A 15,381-nucleotide genomic window follows, 5' to 3' on the forward strand; every position below is an offset into this window, starting at 1 on the left:
AATACTTAGGTCAAGTGACATAAGGTAGTTACAACAGGCCCCAGTGCACGGGAAGGGGAAAGCTATCAGTACCATGGATAGTGCTCAAAGTGCTGAAACGTTCAAACAAGCATCTGTGATCTGTCTATATAACAAATGGCATCGTTTTTAATTTAACATACATTTTTCTTTGAACACAGGCATATTTCTGAGGCGTCAATCTGAATCACTCAAAAGGGCCCCTTCTTTGCCCAGTACATTGTTGGAAGGCCTGCGCTCTCTGTGCCCCAGTGCAGCTGCGCTGCCTTCACTGACTATATTTACACCCCTGCACAGGTCAACTACACTAGAGGTGGAACAGTGGGTGAAACATTTTGATTTCTTCCTATAAAGGACCAACATTTAGCAGGGATATTGTGCTGAAATGGTCCTATAGAACTATGAAAAACACAAGAAAAAGGGTGAATAAGCGTTAATGATGCAAATCAGTGACAAATTGATTTTTTTGGGGTCACTTTTGTATGCATGAAACATTTCTTTCCTGGTTTTCCGAGCAGTTGTTGTCCCATGTTGGGAAACATCCTACCAGGTCATGTAGCTTCTAGCATGGGGTTTTGGTTAAAAAGCAATGAGTTAAGTGAAAGTAGTGCGGTTTATGTTAGTGTTTTCATAGTTTTTATGCGTGACAGGCTTGTGACATGTCAGCAGTGTTCCTATGTAGGGCTGGGTACCGAACGTCGATACTTTTATGGTATCGAAAAAATAAACAAAAATGCGCTCAGATGTTCCAAAAGCATCTGAGCGCATAAGCGCAAGCTTATCTGTCCTCTCTGCATATTGACACAGAGCGGAGCTCCGACCGACACACACACACACACACACAAACACACGCACACGGAGAGGTGCGGACGGAGTAAACTGTCTGCAGTGTTGTTGAAGTCACAGAGAGTCACCGTTGGTCTCAAGTGTGGTTACAGTTTTTTAAAACAAGCAGCCACAACGGTGGTTTATCTGCCCTGATGACTGACTGACAGGCTGAGTTTGTAAGGCAAGGCACTTTTATTAATGTTACTCTGAGTGAGCAGTTTTACCAGATTATTTTTAATTTTGTTGACTGTTTTAATTCACAATTAAGGTGGAAAATAAAAACTTTGTGTTTAATGTATTTTTGTTGATGTTGAAATGAATATTAAAACATATGGTATCGAAAAAAGTATCGTTAGGAATCGGTATCGAAACTGAGGTATCGAAATTGGCAGCGGATCAAAAGATTCTGAACGATACCTAGCCCTATTCCTATGTGCTTGGACTGTTCAAAATGTGTAACCTTTGGTTTAACCCACCTCCTCTCCTGGAAGACACAATAATGATTGACGATCGATAAAGCGATCGATTGTATGTGTGTGTAGCGTGTGACCCTTTGCTTCCTCCAGGGGAAATAAAACATGGTCTAAATCAAAGATCTTCAACAGGGGGTCCGGGACCCCAACGGGGGTCATCAGAGTTATTGTAGGGGGCCGCAAAATTATTGTCTGGTAATTTTTCATAACGTTTTTTTTTAATTTATTTTTTATTTAAGTGTCTGAACATATACATTAGCAAAGATAAATCAGCCTATTTGTGAAAAACCAACAACAGTGATGATAGGCTTACTGGTAATATGCACTACAGTTAAGCTTAAGGATTGACTGTGCCACATGCATGTTTAAAATTAAAAAGTAATATGCATATATGAATTTTACATTTTTAATTTTAATTTGTTCCACCTTTAGATTAAAATGTGACTTTAAGAACTCCAGTTGAAACAGACTCAATTGACAATGGAAAATCCAGTCGTTGCTTTCAGCTGTACAGTAGTCCGTTTTCCCACACATCGTGAATGCAGCAATAGCCCGGCACAGGGGACAGGACAACATGGCTGCTGCTGCGGGCCGATACTTCGGAGAAGGCGGCAGAGCAACGAAAAGACAGAAAACCGAGGAGGGAGGAATGACAACGGTGAGGCTTTCCATATGGCATTGATAGTTAGTGTTTTATTATGCTAACGTGTGCTAGGTTTGGTTTTTCTAAGTGATTAAATTAGCTTGACAAAGTAGTGCTTATATAGCAGCTAGCTATCTAGCTAAAATTAAGTAGCGTTAACGTTAACGCTAGCTCGGTCAGGTTTAGCAAGAACAACGTTAAAGCGGTCACGGAGTTTGTCTAATTATTAACGTTAGCTATTAAACAGCACATAAATAAGATTTTCTGTACTGAGAAAAACGTGTTAGCTAACTATCCTAGCTATAAGTTGTGCAAATATAAACAAACATGAATTGGTCTTTTTCAGGCCAACGGTAAACGTCCATGGCAACGTTCCTTTAGTTAACGTTAGTAACGCTAACGTTAATGTTAATCACCAACGCAATAACCGTTATTTTTATCAGACTCACTGACTTTGGCTACTCAACCTTAACCGGTCAGCTGCTCCATTCCCTTTCCACCAGCGGTGGAGGTATGTAATGAGCCTAAAAATATAATGGTGTGTGTTCCGTTTTCAGGAGGGCTACGATGACCCTCATAAACCGCTACCCTCCCCGGTGGTGCACATCAGGGGCTTGGTGGACGGCATCATGGAGGCTGACCTGGTGGAGGCCCTGCAGGAGTTTGGGGCCGTCAGGTAATAACGGAGCACCAAAGACCTTGTTTGTCTGAAGCGTGATTTATGATTCTGCGTTAAAAATGTACTTGCTCACTGTATTCTTTGGTGGTGTGATTCTCATTTGGAACAGTACATTGTATACAAAATCATTATTTTTCGCTAGTGGATTGAATTCTCGGCAGCATGCAAAATTCGGCACAACACCTATTTCATGGAACCTGATGTGTGAACGTTCATAATAACCTCAGAAAATAGTCCTCACCCACTGTCAACTTATCCAGCTGCTATGGCAGTTTTAACTAAACAATGAGCTAAAAGCTGCAGATGTGAATGTTAATTGTGGCTAACTCTTTCATATTACTGGGAATCCCATCAGCGTAATTGCAAGTTTTTATTTTTAAACAGTTATGTGACTCATGCTTTTATTAATGAAACATGGTTCAGTAATGCAGACTATGGATGCTATAATTTTCTGCTAAAATATTTATTTACAGTTTTGTGGTTATGATGCCCAAGAAGCGCCAGGCCCTGGTCGAGTATGAGGACATGATTGGCTCCTGCAATGCTGTTACATATGCAGCAGAGAACCAGGTTTACATTGCAGGCCACCCAGCTTTCATCAATTACTCCACTAGCCAAAAGATCTCCCGGCCCGGAGACTCGGACGACACCCGGAGTGTCAACAATGTGCTGCTGCTCACGATCATAAACCCCATCTATCCTATCACCACGGTAACTTGATTATTAAAACTAACCCTGTGTGCAGGGACAGTGTCACATTATGATTTATGTAGTAGTGTGGTGAACTGGATACATTACTATATGATTACAAATTCAAACAGAATCATTCATTAGCTCCACTGTACATTAAACCCTGTTTAAAGTGTGCTTACTATAAGAGTACTATATGAACGTATCTGTGTGTCTCTGCAGGATGTGCTCTACACCGTTTGTAACAACTGTGGTCCTGTACAGAGGATCGTCATCTTCAGAAAAAATGGTGTTCAGGCCATGGTGGAATATCCTTTTCAATAATTGGCAATGTTCTTTTACATTTGGACACACTATAATTGTACAATGTGTTGATGTTTAAATATACTTGGGCCCTCAGAAATGTTGATAGAATCAGACCTCACCTTAACTCATTGCTGCCACATTTGATTCGGTCCAAAGTGCTCAAAGGGCAAAAGCCTCTCTGAATGGGGCAGACATCTATTCTGGCTGCTGCACTCTAAAGATTGAGTATGCCAAGGTAAGTGTATAGCCATATCTAATCAACCGCTGTGCCTGTTGATTGAGCTAAACATGTTAGTGAGAGAAAACTAGTTTTGATTTTTGTAATGCAATCCTATTCACAGCCAGCACGCCTTAATGTCTTCAAGAACGACCAGGACACGTGGGACTATACAAACCCCAACCTCAGTGGCCAAGGTAACATGCAGTACCCCACCCTTACTTCCACCTTTTTTCTTCCTCTTTTTCTCTCATTCCAATGTATGGGATGGTTAGGGTTCTCTGCCTCCGGGGGTATTGCCTTTGCTCACAGATAAATGGTTTCCTCCACCATTCAACATGCTACTCAACTCAGTGTTCAGAGGCAGTATCCCTGTGATGCCTTCACGAACTCCATGCATTTTTCTCGCCACACAGCAGGCTCAAAGTAAGGGCATGAGGAGCAACCTCAAGGGCAGCCGACTTCAATTACAGGCTTTTGCATGTGAAATGCCTAACGCACCCGTCACGGTAGCCTATGTAGGCGCACCATTCTTCACATAGGTTCACAATCCCCCTAGAGCATGTCACAGCTACACAACCTCACATCCCTGCCTACTCTACACCACAGAGAATATCACACCTGTAAGCATTCCTTCAAACATAGTGGAGATTTTATCAGGTTATTTTAGACACCGCCAGCTGAGTTGAATTGTGAGACCACTTGGCACACCTCTGGTTAAAGGTCCCATGAAACGACTCCTGAAAAAGTATTTTGGGATGTGGGTAGGATTTAATAATGGGAGGGCCTGGATTTGAGGGTAGGTAGAGTATAAACGGACTGATCACTGTCAGCGACACCATGTTGTTGAGGACTAAAACCCAGCTGTGTTGCTGCAGTGTTGTGACGTATGATTTAGCATACTTCCCAAGTACATGAGTTATTTAAAAAAACGACACTTGGCAAAAGGGTGTTTTTTTGTTGTCTTTTTTCAATAATTATGGGTTACATTTTTTGGTATGTTGCGCATGTAACCATTGATGGTAGAACAGATCCAGGACACAAGAACATTCTATATTTCATGGGACCTTTTTTAATGTAAAATGTGTATAAGAAACACACATGATAGTGCCATCTAGTTAGTGTCAACAAATTTGTATTGTTTTAAGACTCACTGATGAAAGACCAGATCATGTGGACATAGGTTTTTAAAGGTAGATATTGCATCATTTGTAATTGGTGATATATTGATATAATGTCACAACGATATGTTTAAAAATCCTCCATGAAAGAAACCTAACCAGCCATTTGGCATGTTGTGATGACAGAGATTCTTCTTAGCCACTTGAATGATCACAGTGCAGGGTAAAATACAGGATACAACTAGGGCTGTCCCAAACAATTAATGTAACGATTATTTTTTCAATTAGTCGACTAATCTAACGATTAATTTTTCAATTAGCAATTATTTCCCCATTGCTCAATTATTAACAATTTACACAAAACAATTTCAGTAAGGGTAAAGTCTCTATTTATTAAAATCGTTTAAGTAAGTATTGTTTAAGCACTGTTCAAGTAAAATGAATTTGTAGTGCAACCTGAAGCCAGATGTAGGCTATCAATCCAACCACAAAATAAAGTCACTTTTTTTAACAGTAGTAGGTAAAATAATGAATAAGCTCTTCTTTAACATCCAAGCTCTTCTCCCTTTTAATCTTGCAGTAAAAAAAGTGCAATTCATAGCAACATATGAAATCAGATGTATGAAATAAATCCAACATAAGGCAAGTAGCAGAGTGTGTAACGTAACAGTCTGTAATCGATTGGGTCACTCATGATGATGGTAAACCAAATCAACGGACTAACGTACCGTTGGGCTACTACTGGGAATACATTCCGTGTCACTATGTTGATAATTGCTCATGCTTGGGAGTAAAGCTTAGATTGGGCAAAAAAAATCAAGCCTGACCCTACCCGTGTCCGAGCCCGGCCCGACACATTAACTGGAATTGTGAGCCCAATACGTGTGCCATTTACAACTGATGTTATAAAGGACTCGTGAGATATCTGAAACAATCTGGCCTGGTTGAGCAATTATCGAAGACAGTGCTACAGATGGGGGAGACACGATTTAGCACCGTTTACCTCACACTCCAGTCAGTGGAGGATATATACCCAGAGCTACAGGAGAAGCTGGAGAGGCATAGCTTTCTCCCCACTCAATTAGGCAAATAAAGTAATGATTAAAATACACAAATGCTTGATCAAGGGCCCAGCCCCGGGATAGTGGCAGGAAATATCGTCCCGGCCCGGCCCGTGGGTCAAGTTCGGGCTCGGGCAGAGAATCTAAACTCTACTTGGGAGGGAAAGGGAACAGAGCAAAAAGGTGAGCAGAACTTATGGTGTTTTCCTGCAGTTATCCTGCCTCAGTGATGCATTTTACAAAGTCTACAGACTACCACGTTGTTGGCATTAAGAGTGAAATACTCCCACACTTAAGAAAACCGTGTGCGAGCCTTTTTCTCAACGTGTTGTTGAACTCGCGAGGAATCCATACTTGCGCTGTTGCTTGAGGCAGCTATGTTCTTTTTTAGATTTCTACGCATGACACACGTCGACGCAAATTATTTGTGTCGATGCATTTATGTAATCGATTACGTCGACGAATCGTCCCAGCCCTAGATACAAGTTACAGCATGGGTCTTCCATGTTTTTTAAGCCAAGGGACCCTAAACTTAAAGAGAGATGGATCAGGAACCCCCTACTACATATTTTGTATAAATTGAGTTGCATATTAAACTGGGCCTACAATAATGTATAGAGCAGCCTAAAGCCTTTTGTACATAACTTTTTTTTTTTCATAGAATACTAAGCTATTAAAATAGCCTAATTGTTGGCATGCTTTTATAAAACATGTTTTAATGTTAAAACATACATGTGACACAGTGAATGATTCACTGTGTCTGTGGATGGCCTTAGTGAATACCTTACATATAGGCCAGTATGCCTATTATCAGTGGGGATTTATATTTGCTAATAATATGTTAGATTCATGTTAAGACTTTTTAATTTTTGAAAAAAAATGAACAATAATTTGCACGCCCCCCTGCATTGACTCTGAGGACCCCCTAGGGGCCCCAGACCCCTTGTTGAAGATCCCTGAGTTACAGGATAAATGCAAGTTGCATTGCTGTTAGTTAATCAGAGGGTATGGGATGGAGAAGATGATACTGCAATTCATATTTGCCTTATAGATTCAGTGTGGTCAGCGATAGGATTTTGCTGTGATTTCAAACCTGATTACAGACTAATACTTAAGTGTATTTGTATTAAGGACTTTTTTTTTTTTTTTTTGCCATCACTGTAAAATGATGTAGTTTTTCTTGTATACAACCAGGACCACAACATGTACATTTCAAGTTTTATACAGGTGTTTGAAAACGTTCTTGATATATTCTATAGTTTGTGCTGCCTTATGAACCAGAGGTACTCCTTGTGTCCTCACTGTGCAAACTCATACAGGCTTACCTCAACTTCTAAGCAGACACAGCGGCTTCTACAGCTACAGTATACCAGCACCTACAGCCACAACTAATGTATATCTGCTCAGTGGCATACATCGGACACAGTGGGGCAACAAATAACGGAACACAACCTCAACTCAGTACTTCCTTATTCCAAGTCCATCATCACCCCTATCTCCACCACCTGACATGGGAGTCCATTTTATTTTTGGTGGTGGACAGTAGCCACCATTTCAGTTTGAGGGACAGAAATACTCCCAAAGCCACGCAAACAGACACTTTGCATATCCACCACAGACTGATGTTGATAGATTGATAAGCATCTACCACCACCTCTTTACCAGTACAGCACATCTCATCTGCAGAGCCCTGAGGAGTCACCACTTTTGACACAACACATTGATGATGAGGGTGGGAGTCAGGTGCGTGGTCGTTGTGGCCACGCCTCCTAGCCTTGGGACGTGCCTGCCATAACACAACCACAGGGAGCAACAGAGGAGTTTTCAGACATACTCAGCCCGACCAGGGAACAGATGATACCACACACTGGGGCAGTAAACAAAAAAAGAGGCCATTCTTTTTTCTCAGACGCTAATACCGCTCGACTCTACCTTCCTGTGCTGAACACAACATGACAACACAACGAGCTGAATTTCCACGGTAACACACAGCTGAACCACCATGACAGCACATCATCACGCAGATATTCCAGATGACTAATTGTCAAGCACTAGATGCCTTTTCACTTTGCAAGTGGCTGACAGCTATTAAACCAAATAAGCAAGCATCATGTGAGCGTCCATTTTTACATGAGAAGAAATATCCACGGGGGGGCCTATGAAGACACAAGCATCAAACACCTATCAAGCATACAAGCATAGAGGCAAACAGATTAAAACTCCTTTCCTAACGCTATCTCCATTTATGGACACTGGTGTTCTGCTTTTTCCCACTGTATCTTCTTCCCCTTTTCCCTCCTTCTCTCTTTGCTGTTCTTGTGTTGTTTCTGCGTTGTTTCATTTTCCCTTTTTTTGCACTGGCCCATAGTGATGCCTTTAACGCCTCCCGTGTGATGCAGGTTTGGCTCAGTGTGTCTGTGGACAGACAGCCCATTCTCAAACGGTGCAAATGTCCTGCTTTGTGGTCAGAGCACGGTAAGCTGGAAATGAGCCTCTAATAGCAACTTTCAAAACAAACCGGCAGCAAGTCAAAACCAAGCATGGATGTGTGGATGTACTTTTCTCTCTGGTGGTGGGGATGCAAGGAAGGGAAGAAGGAAGGAAGGAAGAAAAGACTGAAGAGGGAGAATGAGTTGAGGCTGGAGTCAAGAGGTTGGCGGGTAGCGTCCTTGCTGAAGACTGCCCCCTACCTGCCCACTGTGTCCCATGGTCCATGTGTGGTGCTGTAAGTACTTGACAGAAATGAATTAATAATCTGACTTGATGGTTAAAAGTTGAATGTTATTGTCAAACTAAAATAACATGACTGTTGTTCATTTTTGTTAAGCCATCATGTTAATACTGCAACATGATGTTAATGGCCCGAAGTAACACCAGCAAACAACAGATTTCAGTATGTCATGGACAAACTGGCTCTGAATTCTTGCTAACTTTCTATTATTTCAATTTTGTATTCTTATTCTGAGAATTTGCTACATTTACAGCTGTCTCATACTACCTTATGTTGGGTTACCAAGCACCTTATTAACCAAGGGAATGAGCAGGGTCAGTCAGTAGTTGACAATTCGTAACTTTTATTAAGGGAGTGTTGGATTTGGATGTTACTGTCTTGTAGCATTAGTAGCTAAATGATTAGATATAAAGGTAGTATTTTTTATTTATTTTATTTTACAGATGTGGATTGGGGTATTAGTCCTAGTTGTTTTTATTTGGTTTTAGCACTATTCTGAGGTTGCTGTCATACCCAGTGGTGACACATTACAAGAGGTTGTGTCTGGTCAAGTAAGAGTGTAATGAAACTAAGATGTATTAGTTTTTTTTAAATTATTATTTCTGTTCACTTGGTGTTGAACAAATCAGAACTTGTTATATTCAGATTGTATGTATCATGCAAAATCCTGTGCAAAATGGGTCATGGAAGTGGTGCTTGTAATTAAAATCCCCATATTTGGTGACTACTCCCCTAACCCTACTCTCCTCCAGTATTGCCTATTGGCGTGTAGCTTTAGTGGCAAATTCAATTAGCAGTCTTCAATTTAGGAAACCTCATAAGCAGCCACTGATTAAGTGTAAGTAACTGACCATCTGTTTCAGTAATATTCATGCATCTATGCCGTTAAATACACATTCTCCCAGTGTTCATATTACAGTGTACCTGTCCTGCAGTATCCATATTTTAGTTACAGATGTGAAATGGAGTTGATGTCAGACTGACCAAAATAGGTGGGAAATATGTTTGATGACTGGCCACTGTAGCCTTAACCTGCTGGACTGTTACAGAATGATAGTGTGGATCTCTCCTTGAAACTACATTACTTAATGGGGCTGGACTTATTTATTTATTTAAGTTTATTTGAATAGGGACAAGTATGTTACATAAACTCATGTTACATACTACAACATTTTAGCCAAAGCTAATTCTCAATGTCATTGATACACACACACACACAGCACATTAATACGATCTGTATTTTGAGTACTTTTTTGTTGTTGATTTTAAGCCTAGTCTACAAGACGGGTGTAATTTATTTTCCTTCCACAACGTAGTCTAGTCAAAATGCTTGATGTCAATTAATTTCTGATGTTCTACATCTGTCCTGTCCCGGTTTGTTATAACTGTATAATTCTCATGGTTTCAATAAAACATGCTTAGACTGCAGGTGCTGCCCATAGCACTGATGCATGTTTTACTCTCTGATATCTTCCACATGAATGTTTCTATTCCATATAATTGCGTAGGATAAAACAGGATGTTTATACAGTGTTGGCAAATTTATACTTTATGTTTATTTGGATTTGACGTGTGTATATGTGTACCTGCACAGATGCTGATGGTGAAGGCAATTGGAACAATTCACAAGGTGTGTGTGTGTGCGTGTGTTTGAACTAGGATGGCTGATATAGGGGGTCTTTTAAAAAAAAAAGAAAATCATAAGCTCTTTTTTCAAAAATCACTCCTTAAAAGAAATCTCCATTATGTCACGTATTAAAATGTAACACTTAAGATGTCAGACCCCTCTGTTGCATGCCATTCACAACCTTGTCCCTTAGTACATTGTAGGTATAATACCTGTTTGATACATTTGGTAAAAAAGCTTTTTGATAGGCAACTTTTCTTTTCCCATTTTAGATCCCAATGCCAATCCCAACAAACGCCAGAGGCAGCCTGCTCTTCTGGGAGACCACCCACCTGATTATGGTAAATATCCGATAAAGAAATTGGTCTGAAATTTAGAAGAATGGAACGCACTCTGTGTCTGTACCTCAAATGTTGATTATTTATTTTTTTCTCCACTTAAGGTGGCCCTCAGGGAGGTTATCATGGCTACAATGAGGACAGCTATGGTCCCCCTCCTCCCCACCGCATCGGGCCAGGTATGGGTGGGCGTGGGCGTGGTAGCCAGCGCTATGGCCCAAGTTATGGACCACCCCCCCCTGAGTATGGTCCTCACGCCGACTCCCCGGTTCTTATGGTTTATGGCCTTGAGCCCTCTAAGGTCAACGCCGACAAGGTCTTCAACATCTTCTGCCTCTATGGAAATGTAGAGAGGGTGAGTGAAAGGATGCTAACCAAACGCCCTTGGAGCATTAACCATTAGACACCAAAAGTTGATGGCGGCATCAGTCAAATTTTGTGAATTTGTTTGATAGTGACTACTGAAGTTGAAATCCTAACAAATTACACCACTCATTGATGTTAAGTTAGTTCACCAGCATCAAATGTTCCCTGTAGAGCTACAACAATTAGATGATTGTTTGATTGATAGAGAAGTAATTGGCAACTAATCGTTTGTCATTTTCCAAGGAAAACTGTAAAATATTAGTAAATAACTTCCCTACTGGCCCAAATATAAGACTTTTTCCTGGAAATGCGCCTGAAAAAGTGGGGTTGTGTCATATTTAGGTTCTAGACTTTTAAATGTCAATATACATTCACAACAGCAGAGGGCGTCCAACAGCGAGCCTACTGGCAGCAAGGATGACGTTCCATGGGAGGAGTCGCTGGTACCAGAACATGGGAGTGACAATAGCGAGAGTGAACTGCGGCTCCGACTGCATATTTCTGTCTGAACGGGAGAGTAGTAACCGAGATAAACCCGAACGTGCCAGGCATTCTGTTTTTTTTATGTCTGAACCCAACCCGGACAAATACACCTATATCTGTCCATGCGTCTGTCTGGGGACGCTGCTGAAGCTGTGCAAAGGCTGGCAGAAACCTACATTTACAAAACTACATTTTCACTAAAAAGACCTTGAACATAGTTGTTCTTTCACTGTGAGATTAATAGCCTAATTGGTATTAGATATAGGCCTACCAATACTAAATTTTATTTACATTTTTAAAGGGTAAATACTATAAGTTGTTCATTTACAAATGTGGTTATATTTTATTTAAATGTGACTATTTCATCTAAAAGATATTGAAGACATTTTATTTAAAAGATGTTAAAAACAACAGCCTACCTTGGTTTATTCAACATGAATGTGTTTTTATTATCATTACTTCTAAATACAATTATTTTCTTTATAAAAACAAGATTTGGTCTTCAAAAAGTCTTTCCAAAAATTGCGAAGAGTCTTGAAAAAAAGGGTGTTGTCTTATATTCGGGCCAATGTGGTAGTAAGTTGAACATCTCAAGATGGTAGACTGACAATTTGAAGACCTCTGAGACATTGTGAATGACACTTTTTTTCACATTTCCTAGACTAAATGATTAATCAATTAAGAAACTAGTTGATAGATGAATTGGTAATGAAAATGATCCTATTTGCAGCACTAGGTTTTTTTTCGTGCGAGTCAGCTGGATATTTTTCTTCCTTTTCAGATTAAGTTCATGAAGAGTAAGCCTGGAGCAGCAATGGTGGAGATGGGAGACTGTTACTCTGTGGACAGGGCCATCACTCACCTCAACAACAACTTCCTTTTTGGCCAGAAACTCAACGTTTGGTAAGAGCAGCTGTCCAAACTATTACAAAACATTACAATAGACTACTGCAAAAGGTGTAGAGCTAGACATACAGATGTACGACCTGTGGCTCTCTTTCCTTGGCAGTGTGTCCAAGCAGCAGGCTATTGTGCCAGGACAGTGCTACCAGTTAGAGGACAACACCAGCAGCTTCAAAGATTTCCACGGATCTCGCAATAACCGCTTCACCTCCCCAGAGCAGGCGGCAAAGAACCGAATCCAGCATCCCAGCAACGTCCTACACTTCTTTAACGCACAGCCCGACATCTCTGTAGAGATCTTCAACCAGGTACGAAAAGCTATAAGGGGCTGTAAGGTGTACATTTCCCACAACCTAAAATATCCACTAAAACCGGTCTTTCCGTCCAGGTCTGCGAAGAACTGGAAATTAAGAGTCCCACCAGTGTGAAACTTTTCACCGGAAAGAGTGAGTAATATGGATCACAGCCTGACCAATAGTATAACTTGGTTTTGTTGAAGTGGGCTTTGATTTCCAGTGCATAATATTAATCAAGATTCTGGCTTCTATATTTAAAAAATGAAGTAATGACACAAAAAGCCCTTAAAGCAAAACCTTGCTACACACTAAACCCCAGCTCTTCTTCTAAATGCAGTTTTATTTGCTAACTAGATCATTTAAAAATGAATTGCTCATGTGTATAAAACTTGAATTTGGGAGACCGAGACAAATGTTTTATATGTTTTGGCAGCATACATATTATTTACTGTGTTACTAAGCGAGGACCAAATCAGCATTAGAAAAAGGGTTGTGATTCCTTATTTAGTTAAATTCACTCAAGTTCAAATTGCATTACATCCTCTCCAGCTGGTTTTGAATATTGCTATGTTGTCTGTGCTGCAGCTGTAAGGCCGGCCACACACGTGGCGTGAGCGTGGCGTTTCTGTAGCGTGGCGGCTGCGTGGCGGCTGCGTGGCGTTTCCTGTCTTTACACACCAGAAAGGTGTCTGACGCGGCGCTGCTGCTGCTAGCCTTGTCTGGACACATGGATGTTTCCCATTGATAAAATGAAATACCATGTTAAACATAAATATATACTGATCTGATTACAGCAAAGACAACGTCGGCAGAATTGATGGCACAATAGACTACATAATTTTTTATTCTGTATTGACAGGTGCAATATTTGTATAAAGTTCTGTATAATTATTTATTATTATTTTAAATTACATTTATATCTGCATTTATGTCAACTAGAGACTTTCAAACATCAAAATGTAATTTATTAATATGTATTTGTGTCAAAATGACATATAAACATCTTTTCCTATTCTATTTCGCCTGGAAACGCTTCCAACACGCTTGTGTGTTGCGTGAAAAATAGGCGTCTGTTCTATTTCTAGCAGGCACCTGTTTTCGGCTTGAGTCGCGCCTGAGACGTGCGTGTCACGCAGGCAGTGTGTAAGCTCTAACCTGTTACCATGGGAGACACGCCACGCAGCTGACACGCTCACGCCACGCAGCCAGTGTGAAGCTGGCCTTAGGTGGCTTCTTCTGGTATATTAGTGATCTTAAAACCTATACAGATCTTTTAGTTTAACGCATTAACACACAGTTAAGTATTCTCTATTATGGTAATGTAATCGTGTCATCTTGTGTGGCACAAAAGGTGAGCGAAGTTCATCTGGCCTTCTGGAGTGGGAGTCCATCAATGATGCCATGGAAGCCCTAGCACTGATTAACCATTTCCAGATGAAAAACCCTAGTAAGTTTTCATCTCGTTACATTAACATACCAACATGGTTTTTCAAATGCTGGCCATGTAGTTTTACAATATACTGTGCATTTGAAAGCCTTTATATTGCCTTTACCGTTGTCTTTAAAATGTATGTTGTTGTTTTTGTCTCATACAGGTGGGCCTTACCCTTACACACTGAAGCTGTGTTTCTCCACCACACACAATGCCAACTAAATCCTCTCCCCTCAAACCATTTGTAATGTTTTGTGTCTTTGCATAGAGTATACTGCAGTTCTGTTGTTACGTCCTACTAAAACATTTAATCAGTATTGACAAAAACCAGAACTGATGTGCTTTAGAACATGTTACTTAAACTGTGATTTTGTATGATTTACTTTTGTTTTTCAATCAGCTGTTTATTTTCTATGTTTACAACACTATTTGATTTGAATAATCCCCCACCCCACCCCACCCCACCCCACTACCCTGAAATAACTATTAAATGCGGACCTGTTTTTGGTTTTAAATCAAGTGAACAGTAACCATAATGTGAATGCATATAAAGCTAGTGTTCACATCTTCAAAGATTGTTTGTATGGCATCTTTCATAATTTCTTCACTCTTGACAGGGAAACATCCATGTCCATTTATGGGGAAGTAAAAATACACTGATTGGCAAGGTCTTACAAAGAGAAGCAGCTGTAGTTTTCTGGAGGAAAAAGTCCCTCTGACTAGCCTGACAAGCCAGACCCACATCCAGATGTTGGGTCTGGGAACTCACCATTGGCAGGGCTCAATCCGAGGGGCGGGATAAACGGTTGTCTTTCAAATTCTCTCTGCACGCAATAGGATAGCGCTACAACCAACCAGAGCAACAAAGAAGATATCCGGTCGGCAAAACTCTGAACACATCTTCCATTTTTAAGAATGACTTCAGTGCCGTTCTTTGTTATTTTCTCAAAGAAAAGCTGAACTCCAAGTCTTCCAGAGTCACGGCCAAAGACCGCTGTTCGCCAGCAGCAGCAGCCATCTTCTTTGTTTTCAAGTAGCAGGGAATTCACACGGAACCGCCGTAACTCTGCTGTCATTATGTTAAGCCCGATGTGATTGGCCCGGCTGGAGTTTGGCTTTTCCAGCTCGCAAGCCAACGGAGAGTTGCTAGAAGACCCCCTGGCTGCAAA

The 15,381-nt window shown here is 40.7% G+C and overlaps 1 protein-coding gene across 2 annotated transcripts; it reads left to right on the plus strand.

The window, feature by feature from the left end:
* The first annotated feature begins 1,804 nt into the window (after window positions 1–1,804).
* On the plus strand, window positions 1,805–14,998 carry hnrnpl (heterogeneous nuclear ribonucleoprotein L). 2 transcript variants are annotated; one of them, XM_028595871.1, is made up of 14 exons: window positions 1,805–1,977; window positions 2,520–2,638; window positions 3,115–3,352; window positions 3,554–3,639; window positions 3,776–3,872; window positions 3,979–4,051; window positions 10,362–10,397; window positions 10,667–10,735; window positions 10,837–11,087; window positions 12,363–12,484; window positions 12,591–12,792; window positions 12,873–12,930; window positions 14,132–14,227; window positions 14,376–14,998. In XM_028595871.1, the coding sequence occupies exons 1-14, from the start codon at window positions 1,894–1,896 to the stop codon at window positions 14,432–14,434; spliced, it is 1,590 nt and encodes a 529-aa protein (XP_028451672.1). In that variant the 5' UTR covers window positions 1,805–1,893; the 3' UTR covers window positions 14,435–14,998. The 2 variants fall into 2 exon arrangements, with proteins under 2 accessions (XP_028451672.1, XP_028451673.1); XM_028595872.1 differs by lacking the exon at window positions 10,362–10,397.
* Window positions 14,999–15,381: the final 383 nt, after the last annotated feature.

The sequence above is a fragment of the Perca flavescens genome, chromosome 13 (genome assembly GCF_004354835.1).
Source record: "Perca flavescens isolate YP-PL-M2 chromosome 13, PFLA_1.0, whole genome shotgun sequence".
In the NCBI taxonomy this organism is placed as follows: Eukaryota; Metazoa; Chordata; class Actinopteri; order Perciformes; family Percidae; genus Perca; species Perca flavescens.

Coding starts and splice junctions, on each gene's coding strand:
- hnrnpl (XM_028595871.1), top strand. CDS start 1,894: ATGGCTGCTGCTGCGGGCCGATACTTCGGAGAAGGCGGCAGAGCAACG. Junction 2,639..3,114: donor CAGGAGTTTGGGGCCGTCAG/GTAATAACGGAG, acceptor ATTTATTTACAG/TTTTGTGGTTATGATGCCCA. Junction 4,052..10,361: donor CCCCAACCTCAGTGGCCAAG/GTAACATGCAGT, acceptor GTACCTGCACAG/ATGCTGATGGTGAAGGCAAT.